Here is a 26838-nt window from a genome sequence, read left to right on the forward strand (position 1 = left end):
TGTGTGTGTGTGTGTGTGTGTGTGTGTGTGTGTGTGTGTGTGTGTGTGTGTGTGTGTGTGCCTATGACAGCGCATGTTAGTGAGTGTAACGTGTATGCCAGTGCACGTGTGTGTATGCCTGTGTGTGTAGGATGTTGCTCCGCTACATATGGGGCTAATTATCATGTTAGTTCTCCGAGGGGAGAAATTGATTAAGTGTTTATGTTCGAGTGAATTCCTGTCCAGTGCCTTGCAGCCTGCAGCCGCGTTGGTGACACAGCTGGCGAGACCTGCATGACAACAACAAAAACAAGATACCATCTCTACCCAGAAACCAGTTCCTCCCCTCTTCTCTCTACTGCTCTCTCTCTGCCTTTCCAACTCCATCTACCCCGCTTTCCCTCCTATCTCCCTCTGTCGCTCCCTTTACCCATTCACTTACCTCCTTTATCCCCTCCACCTCCCCCTTTTCTTTCACTTAACACTTACATCACCCGCTTTTTATTGCTAAATGTGTGTGTTCCCTTAGCTGTGTGTGTTCTTCAACCTACTTCAGTGAAAGGTTATTAGCGTGGTTGGCTCCATTGGTACCACCCAGCACAGAAGATACTGTTTCCTTTCCAAATGGCAACCTATTGAGGAGATTGACCTTAAGCAATACTTTTGACAAGAGTCCATAGGCCTGTGGTCCAATGCAGAACACTATGTAGGGAATAGGATGCCATTTGAGACTCAAGCACTGTAGTTTTTGTTTTATCTCAATAAGATAGAGCAACTGGACTGGCCACAATGTCAGAGGGAAGTGCCACATGGTTTCAATTGTCAGAAGTTAAACGTGTATCATGTATCTTTATTATCATTCATCATGTTATCGGTAGCCATTATGGCAAGCTTGTCTTTCATCCCGTCATAGCTTTATCCCGGTTCTGAAATGGATGTTCGTCTTGGTTCATTGTAAATATGAATTTGTTCTTAACTGACTTTCCTAGTTAAATAAAAGGTTAAATAAATACAAATTTAAATGATGGATGTCCATCTTAGTTCTCGTTTCTTCCCCTCAAATCGGTCAGCATAGCTCTTCCTCAAAAGTCTTTCTTTGATTCCTTGCATCTGGCCTCCTGAGTGGCGCAGTGGTCTAAGGCACTGCATTGCAGTGCTAAAGGCATCACTACAGACCCTGGTTCGTTCCTAGGCTGTGTCACAACTGGCTGTGATTGTGAGTCACATAGGGCGGTGCACACTAGGCCCAGCGTGGTTAGGGGAGGGTGTCGTTGTAAATAATATTTCTTTCTCAACTGACTTGCCTGGTTAAAAAAAATTTAAATCTGCTCTCGCTCTAGATCAGCATCGCTCTGGATAAGAGTGTCTGCTAAATGGCTACCAACTGGACACTGACGTCAGTTCAACGTCTAGTTTTGGTAGAGATTTTCTGGGGTTGAAATGACGTGGAAACAACATTGATTCAACCAGTTTTTGCCCAGTTGGTAAAATGTAAATGTAATAAAACACACATTGACCGCGGATGGTCGAGAGACAAGACCGCTGTGGTCCCTAAAGGTTCCATGGTCCCAGCTCATTTTATTTACAGACTACATTCATAAATACAGAAGTGTGTCCGCCACGCCACACAGGTGAACATGTGTAGAGGAGGGCCGCTTTCCAGGCTACATTGCAGACATGTGCCGGATCTCACAACACCTCACCTGGATACTGTAGGTGTGTAACATATCAGCTAACCATATGTTATGATTTAGCAATCTGATGCCTGACTGCGTTATGCAGTTGATGACATGGCATGTATCCATTGGTTGATGCAATGCAATGTCTGCCATGTAGTCAGCCTGGAATGCAACCTAGGCTACAGATACGTTGATGCTGAGACACAGAGGTTACATCACAGGGCTCATATCATGCTCACAGTACTCTCTGTTTTGTGTTCACTTCAGCCACTCAAATGACCACTAGCATCAAATCAAGCCACAAATCATATTATCTCAGACCTCAACTGGCTGGGCTCAGGCAACAGCAGAAAGCTGCACCGATCAGAGATCAGAGTTTAGAGCTCAGGCTCAGCTCTGTGTTCAGGAGAGTTGTTGGCAGATCTGAGGCCTGTGAAGGCTGCACTGAAAGCTAAATAATCGATGTATGCATGTACAGTTAGGCAGTGCACTGAGTTATGTTTGCTGTCTTATATATCCGCTGCTCTCCAAAAATGACAGTGCTACTCCTCAAAGGAAACCATGTATGGCGAGTGTCACTAAAGTGTCTTAATCCCCACTGTTGATTCTCCACACGGGTGCAGGGTAGCGCTCTAAACGGTGGTCATGATTTTGAGGGAGCCCGTGCGGAAGCGCAGGATCTTCTTTTTGAGCGCATGTGAGGCCTTGATCTTGATGAAGGCTTTGGGCTGCAGGGGGACCCCAGCCGGGGCGGAGGGCAACGGGGGGGAGGAGAGCTGAGGGGGCAGCTGCTGGGGCCACACCAGACCCCCGCTTTCGTCTGAATCGCTGGACAGCGAGCTGGAAGCTGGCGTGTCGGCTTCACTCAGACTCGACTCAGACTCACCCTGCCCCGGGTGCGTGTAGCCCACCTCGGGCCGACACAGGTACGCACGATCCCGGTCCAGGTACTCCAGATTGGGGTGGTGGGGATGATGATTGGGCAGGGGGTTGACATAGGTGTAAGGTGGGGGCCGGGGTTTGCGGATGCGCCTGGAGCCATGGTCGGCTGGGGGCATTGGGGTTGGCTGTGGAGGCTGCTCGGCTTCGTCCTGGCTGAGATCCAGGGTGGAGCGCCAGCGGCGGTAGCCGGCACTGCCCGGCTGGGGCCTCTTCCCCTTGGACTGGCTCCCGCGGCTGCTCCCTGAACCTCCCCCGTCTCTCTCCACCGTGTTGTACTTGCGTTCAGGGACCCCCCTCTGCCCATTGAGGCTGTTCTCTGACTGGGACCTGCAGGCCCGTCTTCCTGGCTTCTTGGAGCCTCCCGGCCGCTCCATCTCTCGCTCCCTGTCCCTCTCTCTCTCCCTGTTCCTTTCTTTCTCTCTCTCCTTCTCCCTTTCCCTCTCCCTCTCTTCGCTGAAGCGACACTTCTTGGCAGCGGCTCTAGACTTGGCCTGCTGCAGCTGCTGTGGGGCCGGCTGCTGTTGGGAGCCTCTCTCTGGATAATAGGTGCCCCGGCTGGGTTTGGGCCCCTTGTGGGAGTGTGCAGAGGCCCTGGCGGTGGTGGACCGGAAGGGTTGGGCAGGGATATACTGGGCGTTGACCAACTGCTCGTCAGGCGGGGGAGGCAAGCGCGATGGGGGCAGTGCCGGGTAGCCATTGTGGAAGTGCTGGGGTGAGTCGGGCTCGCTGCTGCTAGGGTCCTGGGATGGAGCTTCACCACAGGGGTAGTCCAGGGAGGCAGAGCAGGTGTTGGCCAGGGGGGGCTGCCTGGATTGGGGGTAGTGAGGGTGGGGGTGGGGGTGTTGGTGGTGGTGGTGAGGGGGGTCAGGGAGCAGGGCCATGACTGCATAAGGCTCCTGGTCCAGGCTGCGGCAGGCCCAGGGTGGAGGGGGACGCTCGTAACTGCTGGGGGAAACCGCAGCAGTGGCGTGGTGGGGATTGGAGTGGGGGTGATTGTCAGAGATGGAGTCAGTGGCTGGCGGAGGATCGGGTTCCTTGCGGCAAACGCTGCTTTGGCGGGCCACGGTGATGGCGGTTCGGGCCTCGTGCAGACCCAGGCTGGTGCGGGGCTTGCAGGGCCGGAGGGGCAGAGCACGGCGCTGGATCAAACCTAGGATGTAAGTCTCCACACGCTGGGCCTGACGGTAGTCCTCCTCTGTGGGCTCCCCCTCCACCGTATCTCCTCCCTGCTCCAGCACTCCTCCTGGCCCCTCGCTGGTGTCCCAGGGCCAGGCCTCGTCTTCCCCCTCCCCTTCGCTAGCCCCTTCGGCGATGCCCTCCAGGGAGGGGTAGGGGGCTGAGAACGAGCGGGGGACTGTGGGGCGGGACCCGGAATCTGGCTGTCTGTCCCGATTGGCCACAAAGAATTCCCCTGGAAAACAGAACCAGTAACACGGTTAGAATCAGACACAAACATAAATGGACAACCTCAGATTTGGGATAGTGACACAGCAATAGAGAGAACCCCACAGACATAGGCTAAGGGTGTGTCTGAAGCGTGATTTTGTAATCACTAACAAAAACGCACAAATCAATGGTTGTTGGCGGACTATGGATAGGAACGAGAGCATCTGTAAAATAAATCTGCTTTGTCTGTGGTTTTCACCTGACCCACCTAAACCCTCTAAAATGTTGTTGTAACCCTGCAGGTAAACAAATGTTTCTAACCACAAACTGAGACTTAACCCTTATCCCAGATGAATTTGACCAAATGTGTCACTATTTTGCAAAACACGGGTGCTGCCTAAGCCACGGGACTAATACAATGACTCTAAGGATGTCATGGGTTGTGCTTGTTTCACCAGCCATCAGTGCTCTGTCTATGTGTATCCAATGTATGCATGTGTATGTTGTTGCTGTATGTGTCTTGCTGGTGACAAATCCAATTTCCCCTCATGGGATTAATAAAATGTATTTAATTAAATTCAATTTACACTCTTCGGGGAAAAAAGGTGCTATCTACAACCTAAAAGGGTTCTTCGAGTGTCCCCATAGTCGTCACCAACCGGTCGATTGCGATCTCCCTAGAACCAAAACGGGTTCTACCTGGAACCAAAAAAGGATTCTCCAGTGGGGACCGCTGAATAACCTTTTTGGAACCCTTTTTTAAAAACGGGGTAGGTCGTGGGAAGTAGGTAAACAAACCCACTAATGTGAATGAGCAAACATACACCAGCGACCATGGACGTAGCCCTACCTGTGAGTACAATACACACAGCTGCAGAAACACCGGACACTGCTTATTGTGGCCAACGGTTACAGACAGAACACAGGCTGTGTTCTAAAAGGCACCCCATAGATGCGGTAAAGAGGTCGATGGAACGCAGACCGTGGGGTATAGAAGAAGGACACCGGATTGGCGCACATTCAACAACTCTGGATACCAGTCAAATCAGTCATGGTTGACTGTAGCAGGTCCACAATGTGGTAACTAAAGTCCGATTTGGATATAATATTTAGCTGTTTTCGCTGCCTAACATTTAGAATAACCTTTTCAGGTTTAGAAGACGTGACTGCTATGCTAACTCCTGTTCGAATAAGCTGGTAGCATAGCTAGCATACAGAAATTGGTGTTGGTAGTCCAAGTCGTTTTTAACTGCACTGCAGTTGATTGGTGAAATAAACATATAAACAATAGCCTTAATGTTGGTTAATTTTGGGGGGGGGGGGGGGGGCAACGAGGAGATTCAGGATTTCCCCCCCACACGTTTCCATGGCATTTCCATTGTTGTGGTCGTGTTTGATTGACCTCTTCACGGCATGTATTCCCTATTTATACAACGGGTGGGTCTAATCCTGGATGCTGATTGGTTAAAACCGCATTCCAGACGGTGTCTATTTCACAACTACCACTGGCTATGATGGTGAAATGCCGATTTACTGTTCCATTTCACTGCGCAATCTACTGTCCTATGAGCCCATCCAGGCAACTGAATGAGCTCATCCACTGTAAAAAAAAAAAAAAAAAGCATCTGGACATTATTTCCCCTTTCTTTAAGCCTAACATTTGTTTTTCAACAGCGGAAATGTGCATAAACCTTGCTGACTGCCTCCCTGACCTTTGCAACATTGTTCACATTTTGATTTGCGATCTCCACCTCATCATAGGAAGTGTACGGACAAGACAAACAACAAGTTGGTCTGGTTGTCATAGTAACATACAATAACTTGCTAGCTAGCTCAGCTACGGGGATAACAAAGTGACGGTATTGTTTCATTGATTAAAATCAGTTCAAATGAAAGTTATGTTTTCTCTTCTTTTTTTAATCTGGTATAGCCATTTAGCTTAGATAGCTAGGGCCTAGGCTAGCTTGGCATAGAACGCATAGAACTAATGAGCAGTCGGCTTGGCTGGCAACGATGCCAATAGAATGACCAACCAGATGGCTTGGCAGCAATGCCAATCGAACCAAAATGACCAGCCGCCTTGGGTAGCATCCCTGAATTGTGTTGGTGACTATGTCTCATGGAAGGAAGAAAATAGTATGAATAAATTAATCAAAATTTAGTTTTTAATGAAAATATGTCAATCATTATTTTAATATGTTGGTATACTGTTGTATAAAATGCCCTCGACTTCATCCCAGGCCTAACAACACCCGTGCCAATATATCCTCCAAACCACGGCTTCTAGGGCATTATCACTTAATGAGTGCACTACTTTTCACCAGAGCCTGTAGCAGCGCAGACACAGTGTTCTTTTGAATCATCCTCACACACAGATAGAATAAACAGCTGAGGTCGGCCACCGGGGCTCTACTCAACTCTATGTCAAACTAAAGTATGTCTGTGCCCCAAAAGTAGTGCACTATAAAGGGTATAGCGTGCCATTTTGGGACACAACCTCTGTCTTCCCTAAGCTAGTCTGCCTGTATCCCACTGGGAAGCATTCCTTTAACGTCAGCTAGCCACAGCCAAGGCCAGACCAACTAACCTGCACTTTAACATATCACTGTCTCCTGTATCCTGATTTATGTCTGGCCTTGTGTGTGTGTGTGTGTCTCTAACATGGTACAGTGGGTCTTTTTCTCTTTCTGTTTTCTCTCTCCGACTGAGTATACACACGGCGGCCACGTCTAAATCCCATGACTATAATCAAGGCCTCTACATAATCCCGACAGGACAGTCCACTGATGCAATTACACATCAAAGCCAGAACAACCAGACTCTCCTTTTCACCCCTCCACCAGCACAACCAGTCCCCTCGTTTATCTATGTCACTGGGCACAAGATGTCCCCTTTTTCACAAGTCCCTTATACAAAACACTGTGTCCCAAATTGTACCCTATTCCCTATTTAATGTACTATATTGGAAATAGGATGCCATGTGGGATGCAGAGACTGATTTTAAATGGACATTACACTCCAAAACCAAAGTTTGTTCAGACCTCAAAAGTAGTCTCATGCCAAGATACAGATATGTCCACATCCCATGCCTGGTTTCTTGACAAAACATCTGGCAAACTTTGATTTTGGAGTGTATTGTCCAGAAAATAAAAGTACAATGCAATACTATACAACTTAAACATTTCTATCTTTAGGAGCACATCTTCTTAATCTAATAGCTAGAAGCCAATTACGGAGGGGAACTCAAGTAGAAGAAAATCCATTAGTATAGGTCCTTCGCTTAATGCATCCCAAACGAAATGGGTTTGTGTTTGTTTTGCCGCGCGTCCAGAACTCGTTATAGTCTGGGCTATTTGGGAGCGCTGATTGAGTCTGATGGCGTCTGGCTCTAATGTGCTTCTGCTGGCCGCTGCTCTGTGGGGGACTTAGTGCCAGCTTGGCATCATTGTTGGCGTCATTGTTGCCATCTTGCACTGTCTATGTGGACTAACATTTAGTAACTATGTGGTCTGACCTAACCAAACAGATGGCCAAGAACATAAATGGATATTGCTCTATATCTGGGTAAATGCATCTGCTGAACAACTGTGACGTTATTGAAACTGAATAAAAAACATGAATAAAATCCATTGAATTCTTCGCTTAGGTATGCCTGTAGGCTATATTGATTGTACTGCATTTGCATGGTGTGTTTGTCACAGGAGGTTGGTGCCACCTTAATTGGGGAGGACGGGCTTGTGGTAATGGCTGACGCGGAATAGTATCAACTATATCAAACATGTGTTTGATGCTATTCCATTTGCTCCATTCCAGCCATTTATTATGAGCCGTCCTCCCCTCAGCAGCGTCCACTGGTGTGTGTGTGTGCGTGTGTAGTCACTTACCGGCTGATTTGGGCCTGTCGTTGGCGTAGACCATGCGGATGGCTCGGGCAGTGCTGGGGGAGAGCTCTCCAAACCCAGAGGAATCAGACAGACCCATAGGAGACAGGCGCTCACTCAGCTCATAGAATCCTGCAAACACATGTATACCATTTATTAACAGATGTTTTTATCTGAAGCGACTTACAGTACAGTGAACGCATACATATTTCGTATGTGGCTGAGGTCCCTGCGGGAAAGTAACCAACACAACCTTAACTTTGCTACCTCCATGCTCTTACCAACTAAGCCACACAGGACCAATAACACTCACGTCTCAGCCAAATGACGATTTGGGAATACTGGCATGCAAGTGCAACAGTCTGTAGTTCCTGTGGATGGTTGTTTCTACAGTTCTTGGGTATGCATACAGTGTATTGTTTACTTTTCTTATGAACCGGAACACTAACTGATTTGAAAAGAAAGAACCTGCCATTTTCACTTGTATCTACCACTTTTGAAACTTTGTCAGCTGTAGGCGGGTGGGTCCCTCTTATATTGGCCTCTCTCTAGATTGAATTGTAATCTTTTTAGTGAGCTTTTCCTTTTTTGTTTATTATTGTCTTTCTCAAGATTAAAATGTGGGTCCCGAAAATAACGACAAAAGAGAGTTGAGCTGGTAGTCAGGTCTGGATCAAAAGAGTAATCCCACTCCAAAGACTTACACAGCATTCCTTTTTATGTGACTATAGCTGATGAACATTCAGTTATGAAGACAGGACTGTTAGCAGATATACTGTGGCCTTGTATCCCAATGTTTTTCCATGTTGAAAGTGAACGGCATGTTAGTCATTTACTCATTCCTCAAGGCATTTGATGCCTCTCAATGTTTCCTTTTTGAAACTTTCAAAGCTTCTCAAAGCGTTTTTCAATGTGCCATCCTCAATCTCCAAATCGCCAGCCGGCTGTGCATACTCTGAGGTAATTGACCCAATATTAGCCTTGGATATTATACTCCTGGCATCTTCGGGGAGCTGGAAGTACATTTTCGTTGGATGGCTTACAGCTCTTCAAGACAAGTCATTTTAAACTCTCAGCAAAAATGCTCCCTCGGAAAACTGAATGCATTTATCAACTTAATGTGGGCTTTGGAACTGTTTCCTGCTTTGATTCACAAAGAACACAAGCAACGCAGCCCTAGACAGTCCCTCAATATCAGTGGAGGCTTCTCAGAGGAGGAAGGGGAGAACCATCGTCCTCAGTGAATTTCATAAAAATAAAAATAGTGAAATATTGAAAAAGTTATCCTTTATAGATTAAACTATACTAAATACACTCACATCACCAAATAATAGATTAAAACACATTGTTTTGCAATGAAGGTCTACAGTAGCCTCAGCAGCATTCTGTAGGGTAGCACCATGGTGTAGTCGGAGGACAGCTAGTTTCCGTCCTCCTCTGGCTCATAGTCCTCACGCCCTTCCATAGACTTACACAGTAATTATGACAACTTCCGGAGGACGTCCTCCAACCTATCAGAGCTCTTGTAGCATGAACTGATTATGGTGTCCACCCAATCCAAGGATAAGAAAATGAATCTAGTACTGAAAGCATAAGCTACAGTTAGCTAGCACTGCAGTGCATACAATGTGGTGAATAGCTGACTCAAAGAGAGAGAAAGACAATAGTTGAACAGTTTTGAACAAATTAATTTCTTCAAAAGAGAAAGAGAGGGAGAGAGATATATTTTGTTGTATGTTTTTTTCACTTTCACAAATTAATTTCTTCCTAAATGAAGGAGAACCAAGAGAGAGATAAAGATTTTGTACATTTGTTTTTCAATTTTGGTTTCTCCTACTTAGCTAGCAAATGCAGCTAGCTAGTTTAGCCTACTCAAACACCCGTCTCAAACAGAGAGGGATGCTAGCTAGCTGGCTATGGCTAGCCAACACTGGAACTCTTCCAAGTCAAGGTAAGCTTTTGGTTTTATTAATTTATTGCCACCCGGGGCTCACCCATGTAACTGCTAACACTGCTTACTGACTGTACACTGTACTGCATGATGGTAGCGGGTTTACTACGAGTACCTATGTTGACTATGACTTTAGCTAATAATGGTGATAATGATGTAGGCTGTGTAGCAGTTAGCAGTTATGATATGAGGTTTGGCTTGGAAAGGTTTTTTCACCTGGTTACAGACAGCTGATGTGCTGTGCACTGAAGTCCAAGCCAGGGAAAAGGGAAAAGATGAGAGGAGGAGAGCGCATAAATGCGAGAAGGATTATAGCTACAATGATCAAAGTGATCATGATGTTTGTATGTGGCCACTGTGATAGTGAATTGTGTTTGCGTTTGATCACGGGTGTATTCATACCGCCGATTCTGTTGAAAAACGTTCTTAAACGGAAGCAAACTGAACGAAACGGGGATAAACATACCTGAATTTGTCCAATAGAAACTCTAGTTTGCAACTTTTGACTAATTATCACACCCTAGATCAGCTAGATGCAGGCAAGAGTGTGCAAGGCGGTATTGAATGTGTCACTCACTGTCTGTCACCTTGAATACTCAAATTTCTCGCTACCTGTGCACCTAAGTTGCAAAATGTCATTCATAGTCTAGGTTGTAGTAACCGCAGGATGGGTAAATGGAACATTTGAGTTTCATGTCGTAGCTAAAACCAATCAATGTTACATTGAGCTGGGTGAATGGAATATGAATGACAGTCAACCAATATGCTGTAATAGAAATAAGGCCATGGGCAGAAAAATTGTTAACGTCCTCCCGACCGCCACTGCTCCAAAAGGACTATTGTGAAATATACAGTACTATACAGTAAGAGTGAGGTGAGTTAGAGGTGAGATAGGGGTGAGATAGCTATATGGAGCAGTAATAGGCCCACTGTGGAGTAATTTAAGTTACCATTCTAAAATGGAGCAGACGTGTCTGCCTGCTTTTGTGGCTGCCAGGGTACCAAACCACCTCATATAATGATGTCAGTCTCTGAGCCGAGGACAGAAACTAGATGGGCCTTGGTAATCTCTCTTTCTGCCTCAGCATCAGATGGTGACGTACTCAGATGGAACTAGAGCATGGAGGCATGGAACTAGAGCAGGCTCATGGTTAGGCCTATCCCCGCTATGTGTGAATAGTACCTTGATTACAATGACTTCATAAAATACAATTTTCTTAACTACCATGCATATGTGACAGACTGGGTTGGAAGCTGGGTGTCCTGCTCACTACAAGACTGTGTTAGCCCACTGAGCTAAAGCCTAGGCATTAGCTTATCAAATCAAAGTTTATTTGTCACGTCCCCCGAATACAACAGGTGTAGTGAAATGCTTACTTACAGGCTCTAACCAATAGTGCAAAAAAGGTATTAGGTGAACAATAGGTAGGTAAAGAAATAAAACAACAGTAAAAAGACAGGCTATATACAGTAGCGAGGCTACATACAGACACCGGTTAGTCAGGCTGATTGAGGTAGTATGTACATGTAGATATGGTTAAAGTGACTATGCATATATGATGACCAGAGAGTAGCAGTAGCGTAAAGAGGGGTTGGCAGGTGGTGGGACACAATGTAGATAGCCCGGTTAGCCAATGTGCGGAGCACTGGGTGGTCGGGCCAATTGAGGTAGTATGTACATGAATGTATAGTTAAAGTGACTGTGCATATATGATAAACAGAGAGTAGCAGCAGCGTAAAGAGGGGMGGMGGGGGGGGGGGGGGGGGGSCACAATGCAGATAGTCCGGGTAGCCATTTGATGACCTGTTCAGGAGTCTTATGGCTTGGGGGTAAAAACTGTGGAGAAGCCTTTTTGTCCTAGACTTGGCACTCCAGTATCGCGTGCCATGCGGTAGTAGAGAGAACAGTCTATGACTGGGGTGGCTGGGGTCTTTGACAATTTTTAGGTCCTTCCTCTGACACCGCCTGGTGTAGAGTTCCTGGATGGCAGGCAGCTTAGCCCCAGTGATGTACTGGGCCGTACGCACTACCCTCTGTAGTGCCTTGCAGTCGGAGGCCGAGCAATTGCCATACCAGGCAGTGATGCAACCAGTCAGGATGCTCTCGATGTTGCAGCTGTAGAACCTTTTGATGATCTCAGGACCCATGCAAAATCTTTTTCGTTTCCTGAGGGGGAATAGGCTTTGTCGTGCCCTCTTCACGACTGTCTTGGTGTGTTTGGACCATTCTAGTTTGTTGGTGATGTGGACACCAAGTGCCTTTCAAAGCACTTCATGGCAACGGACGTGAGTGCCCTGTCAGCCCTGTATTGACACTTTGCCTGTTTGATGGTTCGTCGCAGGGCATAGCAGGATTTCTTGTAAGCTCTGCCCTTTAGCTCAGTGTGAATGTTGCCTGTAATCCATGGCTTCTGGTTGGGGTARGTACGTACAGTCACTGTGGGGACAACGTTCTCGATGCACTTATTGATAAAGCCAGTGACTGATGTGGTGTACTGCTCATTGCCATCGGAAGAATCCCGGAACATGTTCCAGGCTGTGATAGTAAAACAGTCCTGTAGTTTAGCTTATAGGAGCTAAGACAAGTCTTCTGGTCTTGGGTAAGGATACTCATCACGCAACCACCCCCGTTACACATAGTAGATCACATAATTTACACTTTCTGTCATACTACCGACAATGGCTATGTTTTGTTTAGCAGAAAGATGATAGATTGAACAAATGGCTTACCGAAAAGTTAGCATAATTCTGGTAACTTTACCATCACAGGTTTTCCAGAAATCCCAGTTGGTGGATTCCCAGATTTCCTGCTTATTCCCTGTTGATTCCAGGAATCTTGAAACCGTGATATCTGGAAAACCTGGGAATTTTGCAACCATACTCAAGGGTCCAATTTGTGTAGTGTTATGTTACCTGAGCGGGGCCGATTGTCCACCACGTCAGTCGGGGGCTCCACTGCGTTATCCGCTGTATTAACCCTCAGCTCTCCAACCTGCTGCTCCAGAGATGCCATCAGACCCCACGGACTACACTGTAGACTGCTCTGGAACACAAAGAGAGAAATAGAATCAGGGTTAGAGACTGTATTTGGATGTTCTACACACAGTCTCATCTCCCAGGGTCAGAAACAAAGCCAGAGACAATGCCAGATCGCAAACAACCTTCACATTTGCAGACTGCTATTACAACACGCGGCAGCTAGCCTAGCGGTTAGAGTGTTGGCCCAGTAACCGAAAGGTCGCTGGTTTAAATACCCGAGCCAACAAGGTGAAAAGATCTGTTGATGGGCCCTTGAGCAAGGCACCTAACCATAATTTGCTCCAGGGGCGCTGTACTACTACGGCTGACCCTGTAAAACAACATGTCACTGCACCTATGTGACAATATATGTTTTAATGAACTAAACAGTGGAAGAGTAACACGTCATCCCCCCCCACAGGCAGATATACACTGAGATACAAGGATATACACACACGGTTGCGCATGCACACACACACACACACACACACACACAAAGCCTCTGCCAAATCTCTCAAACAAATGGTTGGTGAAGGATGGGAACAGCATCGGCTTTGGAGGAGGTTAAAACTGTCAAAACAACAGGCCTCAGCCTTCGCCCCATGAGCGGCACAGCAGTACCAAATATATTACAGACAGAAGGAGAGAGAGAGAGAGAACCAGAGAGAGAAGAGGGAGAGGGGGTAGAGGGAGAGAGGGGAGAGGAAAATACAAGACAACCACACTCAAATCTCTTAGTGAAGCATTATAGGAGGCAGACCTTGAGCATCTCTTACTCAATCAATAAATAAATTGCATAATCAATCAACCAATCGAGCGTCCATTTACCGAAATGCCCATGGCAAGGAAGCGAGAGAGAGAAAGAGAGAAAAAGAGAGAGGGGGGTAGATAGAGGGCAAATGAGGGACACAACTCAACCCTATATGTGTACAGAGTCAGCTGATTTCTCCAACCTTACATGCTTACCATGATCTGAGACAAAATCTAAAACCGTCCATATACACATTGAACAGTAAAGAGCTGAATTTCTAGCACTTAACTTGTTCTAATCAGTTAATATATAGCTTTTCAACCATTAGGATTGTTCTGAAAGACAGCTTATACACATCTTGTTGGTTCAGGTGAGGGATAAAAATACAAATTCAGCATTGGGAGATGACTTACTTTTTCTATGAATGTCCTAGAGAAGGTAGTGGGAGCAAGGTTTTAATCACTGCTGAATCACACACACACACACACACACACACACACACACTGCTGGCTCATAACATCGACATGGTTCCACCAGCTGAGAAAGCAGAAGAGCCTGCTGGGTAAAATGGCAGAGATAATGTGCCATATTTTATACAGAGGAGAAAGAGAGGGGGAATCTGGGAATTATGCTGATGTCAGGTGTATGTGGGCATACAAGCTGACACTGACAGCACACACCTGCACATATTGTACATGTCAAATGCAAACCCACACTTGCACACATTTTACAACCCAACACACACGACACACACACAGCTGTTAGACTCGCAGGGGAGCCAAACATCTGATGAAGCGGGAAAGGTTTCCACAGTGCAGCTGAGAACGAACTGGGCATCCCTGTTTGAATCAGGTATTTCTCACCCAGTAAAAAGTACCATATAAAAGCAGGGGAGCTGTGGGGTGAAAACACAGACATGCTGATCCATCCAGCAAAACATGGCGAACTTACTGGAAAGAAGGGCAAGAGGAAAGGGTAGAGGCTGAAATGGAGGAGGAGAGGAAGAGTTGGGGAGAGAGAGAGATGTAAATAGAGAGAAGGAGAAACAGATAAGAGAGAAAGATCTTCCTGTCTTACTCAACCATCCTTGTTTTATGTTTGCTTTGACAATGTAAGTGCTCTAACTTTCTTTATCAATAAGGTTTTTTGAATTCAATTGAAAGAGAGAGAGAGAGAGGGAGAGAGAGAGAGAGATCAAGACAGCATGAAATAGAGAGATGCATCTTTTCATCACAAATTCGTTTTTTTCTGTTAAATCCATGTGTCAATCACTCTGACAAAATGTCAGCTCCAAAACTGTCACCCCCTTCCTATAGCCCTTCCTATAGCCCTATTGGCCTCTCCCTTCCCCCTTCCTCTCTCCCCTCCAGTGTTCCACAGTGGAGCGACTCATCGGACAAGGAGCAGGCCCCGCCACTCCAGTCAGGGGCAGGGGTGGTCCAACAACCTCAGGGAAGAGGGGGGGAACAAGGGATGTAAACATACCACCCTGGGATGTCAGTCTCTCACTACCCCCTCCCCCATTTCTCTCTCTAGTAAGACTGAGTCAGGTTTTGTGCTCAGAGGAACTCTAACTGCTGAGGTGGAGGAGGAGGAGAAGGAGGGAAAATAAGTGGGAGGGTAAAGATGTTAGAGAGGGTGATTGATGAACACAAAAGTTAGAGAGGGTGATAAATGAACACTAACTAATTTGAGGGTTATCAGGGTAGTAATGACGCCGGAGCAGAAGGCAGATGTTTTACGTGCCCCCAACCGATTGTGTTTTTTTGTTTATCTACGTTGTTTGTAACTTATTTTTGTACTATTTTTGTACATAATGTTGCCGCTACCGTCTCTTATGACCAAAAATAACTTCTGGACATGAGGACTGCGATTACTCACCATGGACTAGCAGAATCCTTTGTCTTCTTTCACAACTCTGACGAGCCCGAGGCGGAGGACATACTGCTCCCTCGGGAACAGGCCCCGACCCCAGTGATCTGCGTGAAGAGGAGGCCGGAGGGCGGGCTGCCTTCTGAGGAGTAGGAGGCGATCGAATAAACCCCCACACCCCTCAATTCTGCTCGCAAACATGTAATCTTTGGACAATAAAATGGATGAGTTATTGGGAAGATTAAACTACCAACGGGACATTAAAAACTGTAACATCTTATGCTTCACAGAGTCGTGGCTGAACGACGACAATATCAACATACAGCTGGCTGGTTATACGATGTACCGGCAGGATAGAACAGCGGCATCTGGTAAGACAAGGGGAGGCGGTATTTTTGTAAACAACAGGTGGTGCACGATATCTAAGGAAGTTTCGAGCCATTGCTCGCCTGAGGTAGAGTTTCTCATGATAAGCTGCAGACCACATTACCTACGGAGAGAGTTCTCATCTATATTCTTAGTAGCTGTTTACATACCACCACAGTCAGAGGCTGGCACCAAGAAAGTATTGAAAGAGCTGCATTCCGCCATAAGCAAAAAATAAAACGCTCACCCAGAGGCGGTGCTCCGAGTAGCCGGGGACTTTAATGCAGGGAAACTTAAATCAGTTTTACCAAATTTCTATCAACATGTTAAATGTGCAACCAGAGGGAAAATATCTCTGGACCCCCTATACTCAACACACAGAGATGCATACAAAGCTCTCACTTGCCCTCCATTTGGCAAATCTGACCATAATTACATCCTCCTGATTCCTGCTTACAAGCAAAAATTAAAAGCAGGAAGCACCAGTGACTKGYTCAATAAAAAAGTGGTCAGATGAAGCAGATGCTAAGCTACAGGACTGTTTTGCTAGCACAGACTGGAATARGTTCCGGGATTCCTCCAATAGCATTGAGGAGTACACCACATCTGTCATTGGCTTCATCAATAAGTGCATCAATGACGTCGTCCCCACAGTGACCATACGTACATACCCCAACCAGAAACCATGGATTAGAGGCAGCATCCGCACTGCGCTAAAGGCTAGAGCTGCCACTTTCAAGGAGAGAGTCTCTAGCCCGGAAGCTGATAAGAAATCCCGCTATGCCCTCCGACGAACCATCAAACAGGCAAAGCTTCAATACAGGACTAAGATCGAGTCGTACTACACCGGCTCTGACGCTCGTCGGATGTGGCAGGGCCTGCCAACCATTACAGACTACAAAGGGAACTCTTTGTCTGTAGCCACGAAGTGCTTTGAAAGGCTGGTCATGGCTCACATCAACACCATCATCCCAGAAACCCTAGACCCACTCCAATTTGCATACCGCCCCAACAGATCGACAGATGATGAAGTCTCTATTGCACTCCACACTGCCCTTTCCCACCTAGATAGAAGGAACAACTCTCCCTCAACGTGATCAAGACAAAGGAGATGATTGTGGACTACAGGAAAAAGAGGACGGAGCACACCCCCATTCTCATCGACGGGGCTGCAGTAGAGCAGGTTAAGAGCTTCAAGTTCCTTGGTATCCACATCACCAACAAACTAACATGGTCCAAGCACACCATGAAAGTCATGAAGTGGGCACGACAAAACCTATTCCCCCTCAGGAGACTGAAAAGATTTGGTATGGGTCCTGAGATCCTCAAAAGGTTCTAGAGCTGCACCATCGAGAGCATCCTGACTGGTTGCATCACTGCCTGGTATGGCAACTGCTCAGCCTCCGACCGCAAAGCACTACAGAGGGTAGTGCATACGGCCCAATACATCGCTGGGGCCAAGCTTCCTGCCATCCAGGAGCTCTATACCAGGCGGTGTCAGAGGAAGGCCCTGAAAATTGTCAGACTCCAGCCACCCTAGTCATAGACTGTTCTCTCTGCTACCACACAGCAAGCGGTACCGGAGCGCCAGGTCTAGGTCCAAGAGGCTTCTAAACAGCTTCTACCCCCAAGCCATAAGACTCCTGAACATCTAGTCAAATGGCTACCCAGACTATTCACATTGCCCCCCTCCCCTCTCCACACCACTGCAACTCTCTGTTGTCATCTATGCATAGTCACTTTAATTAACTCTACCTACATGTACATACTACCTCAACTAACCGGTGCCCCCGCACATTGACTATGTACCGGCACCCCCCCTGTATATATTGTATTTTTTACTGCTCCTTTTTAATTACTTAATACTTTTAACTCTTATCTGTATTTTTTTTAACTGCATTGTCGGTTAGGGGCTCGTAAGTAAGCATTTCACTGTTGTATTTGGCACATGTGACAAGTACAATTTGATTTGATTTAGTACTACGACAGATAGTTCTGGGCTGGAACAAAAGCCTGCTAGAGCTTGGGAACACTTCCCTATTCTCCATGTGAACTAAATGGATTGGATTGGAAGTGGAGTTGACTGGTGCACTTGGAGTGTTAATCCGAGGATATACGTTGGACCAGAGCCTTTGTAGTTTGACCTGTATAGGGTTTATAGAGGTTTGATCTTAGGGATTACACACAGAGGCTGTGAGGTGTATGTGTGTGTATAAAGGAAGCAAGTGCCTATTGAACCGACGCGGTCTCACATGAGTCGCTCCTAAACCCACACACAGGTCCTTATCCAGCGCATGCATGACATTAACCCAGGTAATTCTCGCACGCACCGCACACACACAAGGTGGCGGTATTCTAGCGGTTAAGAGCATTGGTTTAATAACCGAAAAGTTGCTGGTTCAAATCCCTTAGCCGACTGTGCGTAAAAAAATCTGTCAATGTGCTCTTGAGCAAAGCACTTAACTCTAATTGGGCCTGTAAGTAGCTTTGGGCCCGGTTTCCCAAAATAATCTTAAAGCTAAGTTCAACGTTAGAACCTTTGTTTCCCAAAACCATCATTATTAACGCTGAAAAGGCTCGTAATCTAAAACATATTAATAAACAGCAATTGCCTTGAGTTACAGTAAAGCGTCTTTCTCTCCCCCTCCCCTACCTCCCACACATTTAATCTCCCTAGTCTAAATGATTCAAGCCATCTTTAAAAAGTGATTAAACCTAGATGCATTCTCCCTGCAAGTTCTGGGAGTCTAGCCTAACTCCCAGTACCTCTCCTGAGGGCCTCGAACCTTCCCATAGTCCTCTAGTCCCTCATCATATGATGCGTTTGGCATCATCATGATGATGTGGCAAGTGACACATTGCTTCTTGAATGTAAAATATCTTTAAAACTTGACTGCTGACAACCAAAACATTTTGGGACTGTATCAACAGTGTGTGGACTAATGAAAACAAATACCAAAATATAGTTTTGGAGTGGGTTTATCCTTTAATAAAGTATTATATTGCTGGGTTACTATGGGCCCTGGTCAAACGGGGTGGACTATATAGGGAATATGGTACCATTGGGGACGTGCACACAGAGTTTCCAGAGTGGTGCAGCTGAATGAAGTCACATTGTGCTTAACTGTATAGACTTTTTTGCTTTGTGAGTTGTTCAATAGTGTGCACACACCCGCACTCACACACTCTCGCTCAATCACACGCACGTGCATACAAACCACACTGGAGTGCACAAAACCGTCCAGTTCAAACAGAAGCCCTCACACTGTGCAGTGTGCTGTGGTGTGGTGCGGTGTGGAGAAGTGTAGTGTGTGTGAGTACGCGGGAGGCCACGCTGCCTTTGTGCAGGGCCCTCTGACATGTCAAATCACAGTGGTGTGTTTGTGTTTGCTGATGACAGGGGCCCCCAGAGGGCCTGCTGGAAGCACCCAAAGTAAAATCAACTCTAACTGTGCATCCCAAATGGCACCATATTCCCTATAGGCCCTGGTCAAAAGTAGTGCACTATAAAGGGAATAGGATGCCATTTGGGACAGAGCCTTAAGCTTGTTAGGTAAACCCAATGATGTAACACCCCTAGCGTTGTCACGGCAACAAAGTGAGGTGCCTTCTCTATAAGTGGGATAGAGAGGGAGAGAAAAAGAGAAAAAGAAAATGAGAGGAAAAGGACAGGAGAGAAAAAAGGAGACATACGTTTCCCATGCCAATAAAGCCTCTTAAATTGAAATTGAAATTGAATTGAGAGAGAAAGAGAGAGTTCGGAGGAGCGACTGAGTGAGAGAGATTGAAGGCAAGTCACACAGCAATCCCCTTAGAGCAACACTAAATCAATCTCCACAAGCATCTCCATCTTCCTTAATCAATTATTCTGCCCTTTCCTATCCCCTTTTCTCCCTTTCACACTCCCAAAATAAACACTCACCCTAACAGACAGACACCAGCACTACAATACATTACAACTTCCTATCCCGTTCTACCCAGCTACAATACACCCACAAGCATGCTCCATTCGAGTCCACACACACTCCTCATCCCGGCTTCCGCTTATGTCTCTCTTCAGGCAGGATTCCTGTGCAATTAAACCTTTTGTTCCCATCAATTATTAACAGCCTGCATCGCGGCTCACCGCTAACAACCGCTAACAGCTTCTCTCAGCACTGAGTACGGCTAATTATGCCCCTGCTGGATCCTCCAACTCCCAGCAGGGGAGGGAAGGCAGCCTGCTGCTCAGCGAAGCCTAGCAGGGAGCCCTGAAGCTGGGTACTGAGGTTGGTAGTCGGCCTCCGTGGAGCTAGGGGGTGGTGATGGTAGAGGAGATCCATAATTGTGTTGCACGTATTTTCACCTCAAGCCAACACGGGGGTTCTTTTCAGGAGGTTGGAGATGGTGGGGGGTTCGAGGTCAAGGTTGTCATTAGCCATAGATCTGGGATCAGATTACTCCCTTATACAAACCATTAGGGAATGGAAAAAGATCTGACCCTACGTCAGTGGTTTGGAGCTTCTATCCACTGCCCTCATCCCTGGAACTGTGTGTAGAGGGAGTAGGGTGAAGTTGTCCCTAGACACTAATGGTTATCTTTAGGATTGGGGAGGGGAATCTGATCCTAGATGTGTACCTAGGGGAAACTTCACCCCAGAGTGTGTCTAGAGACCCCACAACAAGAGAGAAGTGACAACAACCCCTCTTCTCTCTCTCTCTCTCTCTCTCTCTACTGCTTTGATTCTGTACACACACTCGCCTGACACTCCACAATGTTTACCCAACACAGCTAGGCATGAAACACACACAAAACACACACAGGCTACGCAAACACACACACCCACCCACACACACACATTAAACATTAGAGTAGAGTGTGAGTGTCACAATATGAGAAGCTCCGGTGACACATGGCCACACAGCTGCAAGAGGCTCCATGGGGGGGCTTACAGTACAGCCTGCTAATGGAAGGACAAACACATGCACATTCACACACACGCGTGCGCCCACACACACGCACACACACAAACATATTATTTGAATAATTCCCACACATACATTGATATCACATAGCAGCACTGATTAGATATCACAAATACAATACACACAATCTGTCCTCCAATCCCCCCTCCATATACACACACACATACACATTCATCCGTTTTCTCTTTTAAGCACACACACAAACACACACTTTTCCTCTGAAATGGGGACCGTATGTGATTTCCCAGCTGTTGTCTGTTGTCAGATGGCTGTCAGCACCACTGCCTCAGGAATAGACCTGGAGGTTCTGCTCACGCACAAATACACACGCACACGCACACACAAACTCATATGCACGTGGCACGCACACACACACCTCCAACCTTAACCACATGGCAGCACCTTCCTCACACACACTCAACTTTCTCCTGTGACACACACAGACACACGCCCACACACACAGTCACACAAACAAACACACACACACACACAAACACACAGCAGTCCCTTACACCTGGCCTGGTTATTGCCTTATCTTTATCCAACTACAGAAGGAGAATCAAGCACTGTTTGGTTATGAATCAGGCAGATGTGAGGTCTGGTCTTAGAGCAGGCTATCTGCAATGGGTCAGCTTGGATGTGTCCCAAATAACACCCTATGCCTTACATTCTACTTTTGACCAGAGCCCCATATGTTCTGGTCATAATTAGTGCACTATATAGCAAATAAGGTGCCATTTGGGATGCACAGCCCTTTGTGTGGGGAGGAGGTCAGATGGCAAAATCCTTATTCCCTATTGATTGACCTATACGTAACTTAATAAATCCCTCCTCCATTGGAGATCTGCTCCCAATGATGAATTTGTAACATGTAGGAAAGCATTTGGAGAAATAGTGATTGTGGGCCAGGAATAACTTGTGCTGCGCAGATTAAGCATTGGACAAAAATGACTTAAAATTGAGAATCTCCAGTGAACATGCTTTTTAGGATTAGGCTTAATCTGGGCTCCGAAACGGCATGGCCCTATATCTTTCTTTTATGTAGAAATAGTCATATAAAATCATCAGATAGTCATACTGGATAGTCCACATAATGAACATTTTGAAGGATTTATTGTTTAAAACCCACAAAGACAATCATTCAAAAATATTTCAAGCATTAGCGCCTAACCAAATTGCCCACAAGGTGATCATTGAGCGAGTTCGTGTTGCATGACTCGCTGGGTGGACGAATGGAATGGTCTAAAACGCGCAAACCTCGACCACCCGGGGCACGGAGCGATGCAAAACGAACAACACAAGAGCAATGGCCCAACAATAGGCCTATCAATATTCCAATATTCGTGGCTATTTTTCACACAGTGGCCTGAAGCGACTGAGAGAGACAGAGATTTAAAGTGACCTCTATATAGGGGTTGTGTGCAAGTCATGCGTGTCGTTTTTCAGTCTATATTAGATGGAAAGCTACAAGGCAAGGAAACCATTTCAGATTACATTCACATACAATTTCTCGCTTGATGCTGGAGGCAATTTTTAAGATGCTATTTATAGGCAGCGAGATAGTTCATTGCCGGGGCAAGTAAATTGTTTTTAACATAAAATGTATGGTTCTTATTTTAGTAGCCCGTAGCAAATTTTCTAAGCCATGTCCAGGTTATCCCCATATCACCAATTTAATCCATGGAGAAAATGATCCATGATGCAAAATTGCAACATGTTGTCCTGTCTTGTTTGTTTACCAATGCTATTGTAATCCATGCTTTATGGAGACCACCCAAGACCACGATGAGGCGATAGCAACACTTGCATCAAGTACAGCACTTGTAGCCTGACAACTCACAGCAAATTCTTCCGCTGCTCCGTCATTTGCTACATACTTTATTTAGTCTGAGACTGCAATCCATTGAAGTCGTTTGTGATGTATTGATGTGCAGTTCATGAACGATTTGTTCTTTTTTAACTGTTTTTCTGAGTGACTCGTTAAATTTAAGTTGTTCATTTGACCTGCATGATCGGAAAATAGATCATGCTGCAGGCAGCAGAGAGAAGAAAAAGACTGACAGTTGATCGCATGGTGCAAGAATTAATGCAATTATTTGAATATTGAATGTTATTATAGACACAGCTTTGTGGAACCAAAACATACACAGCCTCTGCTCAACAAACTGGAACTCGAGAACGAACCATTTGGGTGGCTGAAGTCCACGGACAATATTGTGCTTATCACCCTCATGGCAGACAAGCAATGCACTCCGCCAAGAGTCGTTCACAATCTAGTCCGGTTGTGGCCACAGCCAGACCTCGTTTCAAATGTCTAAAAAAAGTATATTTGTTGTATGACTAGTAATCAAATGTAAATAGTTTAAAGCCCACGTTTACAAGTCTCAGTCACAAATGACAGCTCCAATAAGCCCCCTATGGTGAAGGACATGTGAACGAGAGGCTTGTAGACTTTTTCAGTTTTCGAGTTTTCAGTTCATCGTTGGCCGGTAGGGGGTCCTGTGGGGGTCCCAGTAATGCTCTGGGCATTACTGACTCAAATGAACGAAATGAGTCGAAAGATTTATTCTTTTGTCTGAACGAGTCGAAAATATCAGAGTCAGTAAAAAGAGCTGATCTTCCCAACACTATTGTGGTGACAAGGAGCAAGAGGGGCTTGTACAAAGTCATCAGCGATTGGATCGTCTCTAACCAATCAGAGTATCAACGCTAATTACGAATTTTCTAACGGTCAGTGCTATCCGGAATCTTTGGGAAGTCCCTACCCTAAACCCTAACCTTAACCATTTTACATTTCAACTTCAATGGGGTAGGGATGTCCCAAGGATCCTTGATAGCAAGGATCATTTTCAAACTGCCACTTTACCTACATGTGTTCTGGCTCTGGCCCAACCCATCAGTTTCTGGACCAATCAGATGGCCCCGAATGTGTTCTCATTCGGTGAAGGGTAGGGAAGGTAGTCAGATCAAGACTACGAATATCCATGGGCATGGCAGTGTTTTTCCAGAGCAAGGAGTCTGGGTAGCCAGGCAACATTGCTTGGTCAATGAACAACTGCCTGTGCAATGACTGCACAAATATCTTAACTTCTAAAAATATTTTAACATATGTTTTAGGCATACCTAATTAAGCCTAGGTAATTCATTGAATTCGGCCAATGTCTCTTAAAAAAAAGCAGCCAGGAGATAACCTGCAATAGGCCTAAATAAATAATAATCAGATAAATAAATAAGAATTGTAAAACACAATAAAAGATATAGAGATATTATAGTTCATCATAGGATTATTACCGAGTAGGCTAGATAAATAATTGACAGGTGTCCCAACCAATGGTGGACAGTAAGATTATCCCGAAACTATAAACAACCTTCAGGGTCGATGATACAGTATGATGGTGGGCACGGTCCGACCTTTTCAAAACAAGACTTGATATAGAATATATAGCCAGGTGAACATATTTTTCGAAACAGCGTCAATAGACAATGGAATGAAAAAACACAAGCACTGAATACACCAAGTTTGCCTTAAATGGTCACGCGCGCTCTGAGCACACTCTATGGGGGTGTCGGGTCTACATTTGTGATGGTACCGTTTTTCAGTACAGATACACTCTAGGTTATGACCCAATTTCATTCCAAGAGCACGAAAAACATAACCATGCAGTAATACCAAATTGATTTTTTTTAAAATGTCCAACTAGAAGCTATGAATTAGATCGATACGAAAATGTTTTCTTATCGATTTAATATGCAATTTTAAGTACAATACGAAAGTCTTACCGGCTGGCGCCTATAACTCAAGTCCTCCAGCGCACAGTTGGCTGTGTCGGGAGAAGGTCGGGTCGGCTGGAGGTTGCCCCATGCCGGGCGTCCTGGGACAGAGTCCCCGATGGAGAGGGCGCTGAGCACTAGGCATTCCTGGCTCTGTTTCAGCAGCTCCAACTCACATATACCGGCCAAACTCGCCTCAATGCGCTCCTTATTCCGTCTGCGCTCCGCTGTCATTGGGAAAGAAAACGCTCGGTACATCGTTCTCCTTGCTCTTTGACTCTTCTTCGATCGTTTCTCAGCGGTTCCTTCCTATTTAGTATCCAAGTACGGCTAAATGTTCTGCATATATTCTTTAATTTCAAAGTTACTTCAGTCTTTGATATTCATGTTTAAAGTGAAGTAGCGACAGCAAGGGTTAGGTTACAGCTGCGCAACATTGTAGCCAGAACCGAACCCATTCCTCCTGCTGGCTCAATGCTGTTGCTGAATTCCAATTCCGCAGCTGTCAATTTGACATTAGCATGCCCGGCCTTTTCCGATGGTCCATTGGTTGCCCAGAACATCAAAATAGTTAATATTCAAAAGGTATTCTACTCTTTAAGATGTCATTGGACACTGAGCTCTCCTTAGTATTTCATTGCTTGCAACATCATATTCCCTCTGCCAATTTTAATGCGTAAAAGTTGACACCAAGGGAGAGAAACACGTTGATCAAGTTGTACCAGGCCAGCCTTCAATGAAAATCTATCCACATTCTCTGGCTACCTCGTCTAAACCCATTGCAGTCACTAGCTAGGTTTCCATCCAATTGGTGACAGATTTTCATGCGATTTTCATATTCTAAAATCCGCATAAAAACAATATGCTCATTTTCCTACCAGAATGGCCCACTGGGCACACCATGTAATTTCAACGTGGATATTTTGATCATATTGGGTTGAGATGTTGATCAATGAGACTTCAACTTTTATTCACCCATACAAAAAGACAGCCAGAAGTTAGTTGAAGTCTCAATGTGTTATCACTATGCTTTCAACCATTTAAAAGCACAACAACATTCATGGAATACTTTGTATCAGATAGGCCTATTGTGTATTTATACAACAACTTACAATATCTGTGCTTCATCTATTAACACAACCGAATGCATTTGTGATTACATTAAAAGTACATAGTGCAAGTGAACAATGCTGTTCAAGATTCAGAACAGATTATTATAGCAAATGTAAAGATCTCCACAGACCTGTGACATTTGTGTAACCGATGTGAAATGGCTAGCTAGTTAGCGGTGGTGKGCGCTAATAGCGTTTCAATCGGTGACGTCACTCGCTTTGAGACCTTGAAGTAGTGGTTCCCCGCGGCTTTTGTGGAGCGATGGGTAATGATGCTTCGTGGGTGACTGTTGTTGATGTGTGCAGAGGGTCCCTGGTTCGCGCCCGGGTCGGGGCGAGGGGACGGACTAAAGTTAAACTGTTACATTGGTGCCGTGACCCGGATCACTGGTTGCTGCAGAAAAGGAGGAAGTCGAAAGGGGGGTGAGTGTAACTGATGTGAAATGGCTAGCTAGTTAGCGGTGGTGAGCGCTAATAGCGTTTCAATCGGTGACGTCACTCGCTTTGAGACCTTGAAGTAGTGGTTCCCCGCGGCTTTTGTGGAGCGATGGGTAATGATGCTTCGTGGGTGACTGTTGTTGATGTGTGCAGAGGGTCGGGGCGTGGGGACGGACTAAAGTTAAACAGTTACATTTGCATGCTATCTTGAACATACATGTTTTCTATGATTACATTAGAAGACAAATACAGTAAAATCAAAATGTGGCCATGGATGTGTTACTCATTTTAAAGGTTGAATAAATACTGTTACATTAGTCTGTATTACAAAAGTAATATTTAATTGTGTTTGGTTGTCAATACAACCAAATATGAACATTTAAAGGAGACCTAATGCTTGGAAAGTTTCATGAAAGCCACTGGCTTAATCCTATTCTACAAATTTGTTAACTTGTCGACAAGTTAATAGGCTATGTACTATATTGCAAAAGTGATATTGAATTGTGTTTGGTTGTCAAGACAACCAAATATAACATTTGAAGGATATGTTGGATTCATGTCTCCACTGCAATCCAAAATCTAAGTTAAACAATAGGACCAAATCAGATGAAACTTTATTTAAAGTGCTTTAAAGTTTGATTTGATTTCGTCCTATTCTTTAACCTAGAATTTTGAGACATGAATCCAACATATCAATTATTAATTTGTAGACAAACTGGAATTAAAG

The 26838-nt window shown here is 45.5% G+C and overlaps 1 protein-coding gene across 1 annotated transcript; it reads right to left on the reverse strand.

The window, feature by feature from the left end:
- Nucleotides 1-1500: 1500 nt before the first annotated feature.
- On the reverse strand, nt 1501-25149 carry LOC111982120 (dapper homolog 3-like). Its single transcript, XM_024013691.2, has 4 exons — nt 24571-25149; nt 12732-12861; nt 7871-7999; nt 1501-4011 (listed from the first exon to the last, which is right to left on the reverse strand). The coding sequence occupies exons 1-4, from the start codon at nt 24817-24819 to the stop codon at nt 2291-2293; spliced, it is 2229 nt and encodes a 742-aa protein (XP_023869459.1). The 5' UTR covers nt 24820-25149; the 3' UTR covers nt 1501-2290.
- Between the last annotated feature and the right edge of the window lie 1689 nt (nt 25150-26838).

The sequence above is a fragment of the Salvelinus sp. IW2-2015 genome, linkage group LG20 (assembly GCF_002910315.2).
Source record: "Salvelinus sp. IW2-2015 linkage group LG20, ASM291031v2, whole genome shotgun sequence".
NCBI lineage: Eukaryota > Metazoa > Chordata > Actinopteri > Salmoniformes > Salmonidae > Salvelinus > Salvelinus sp. IW2-2015.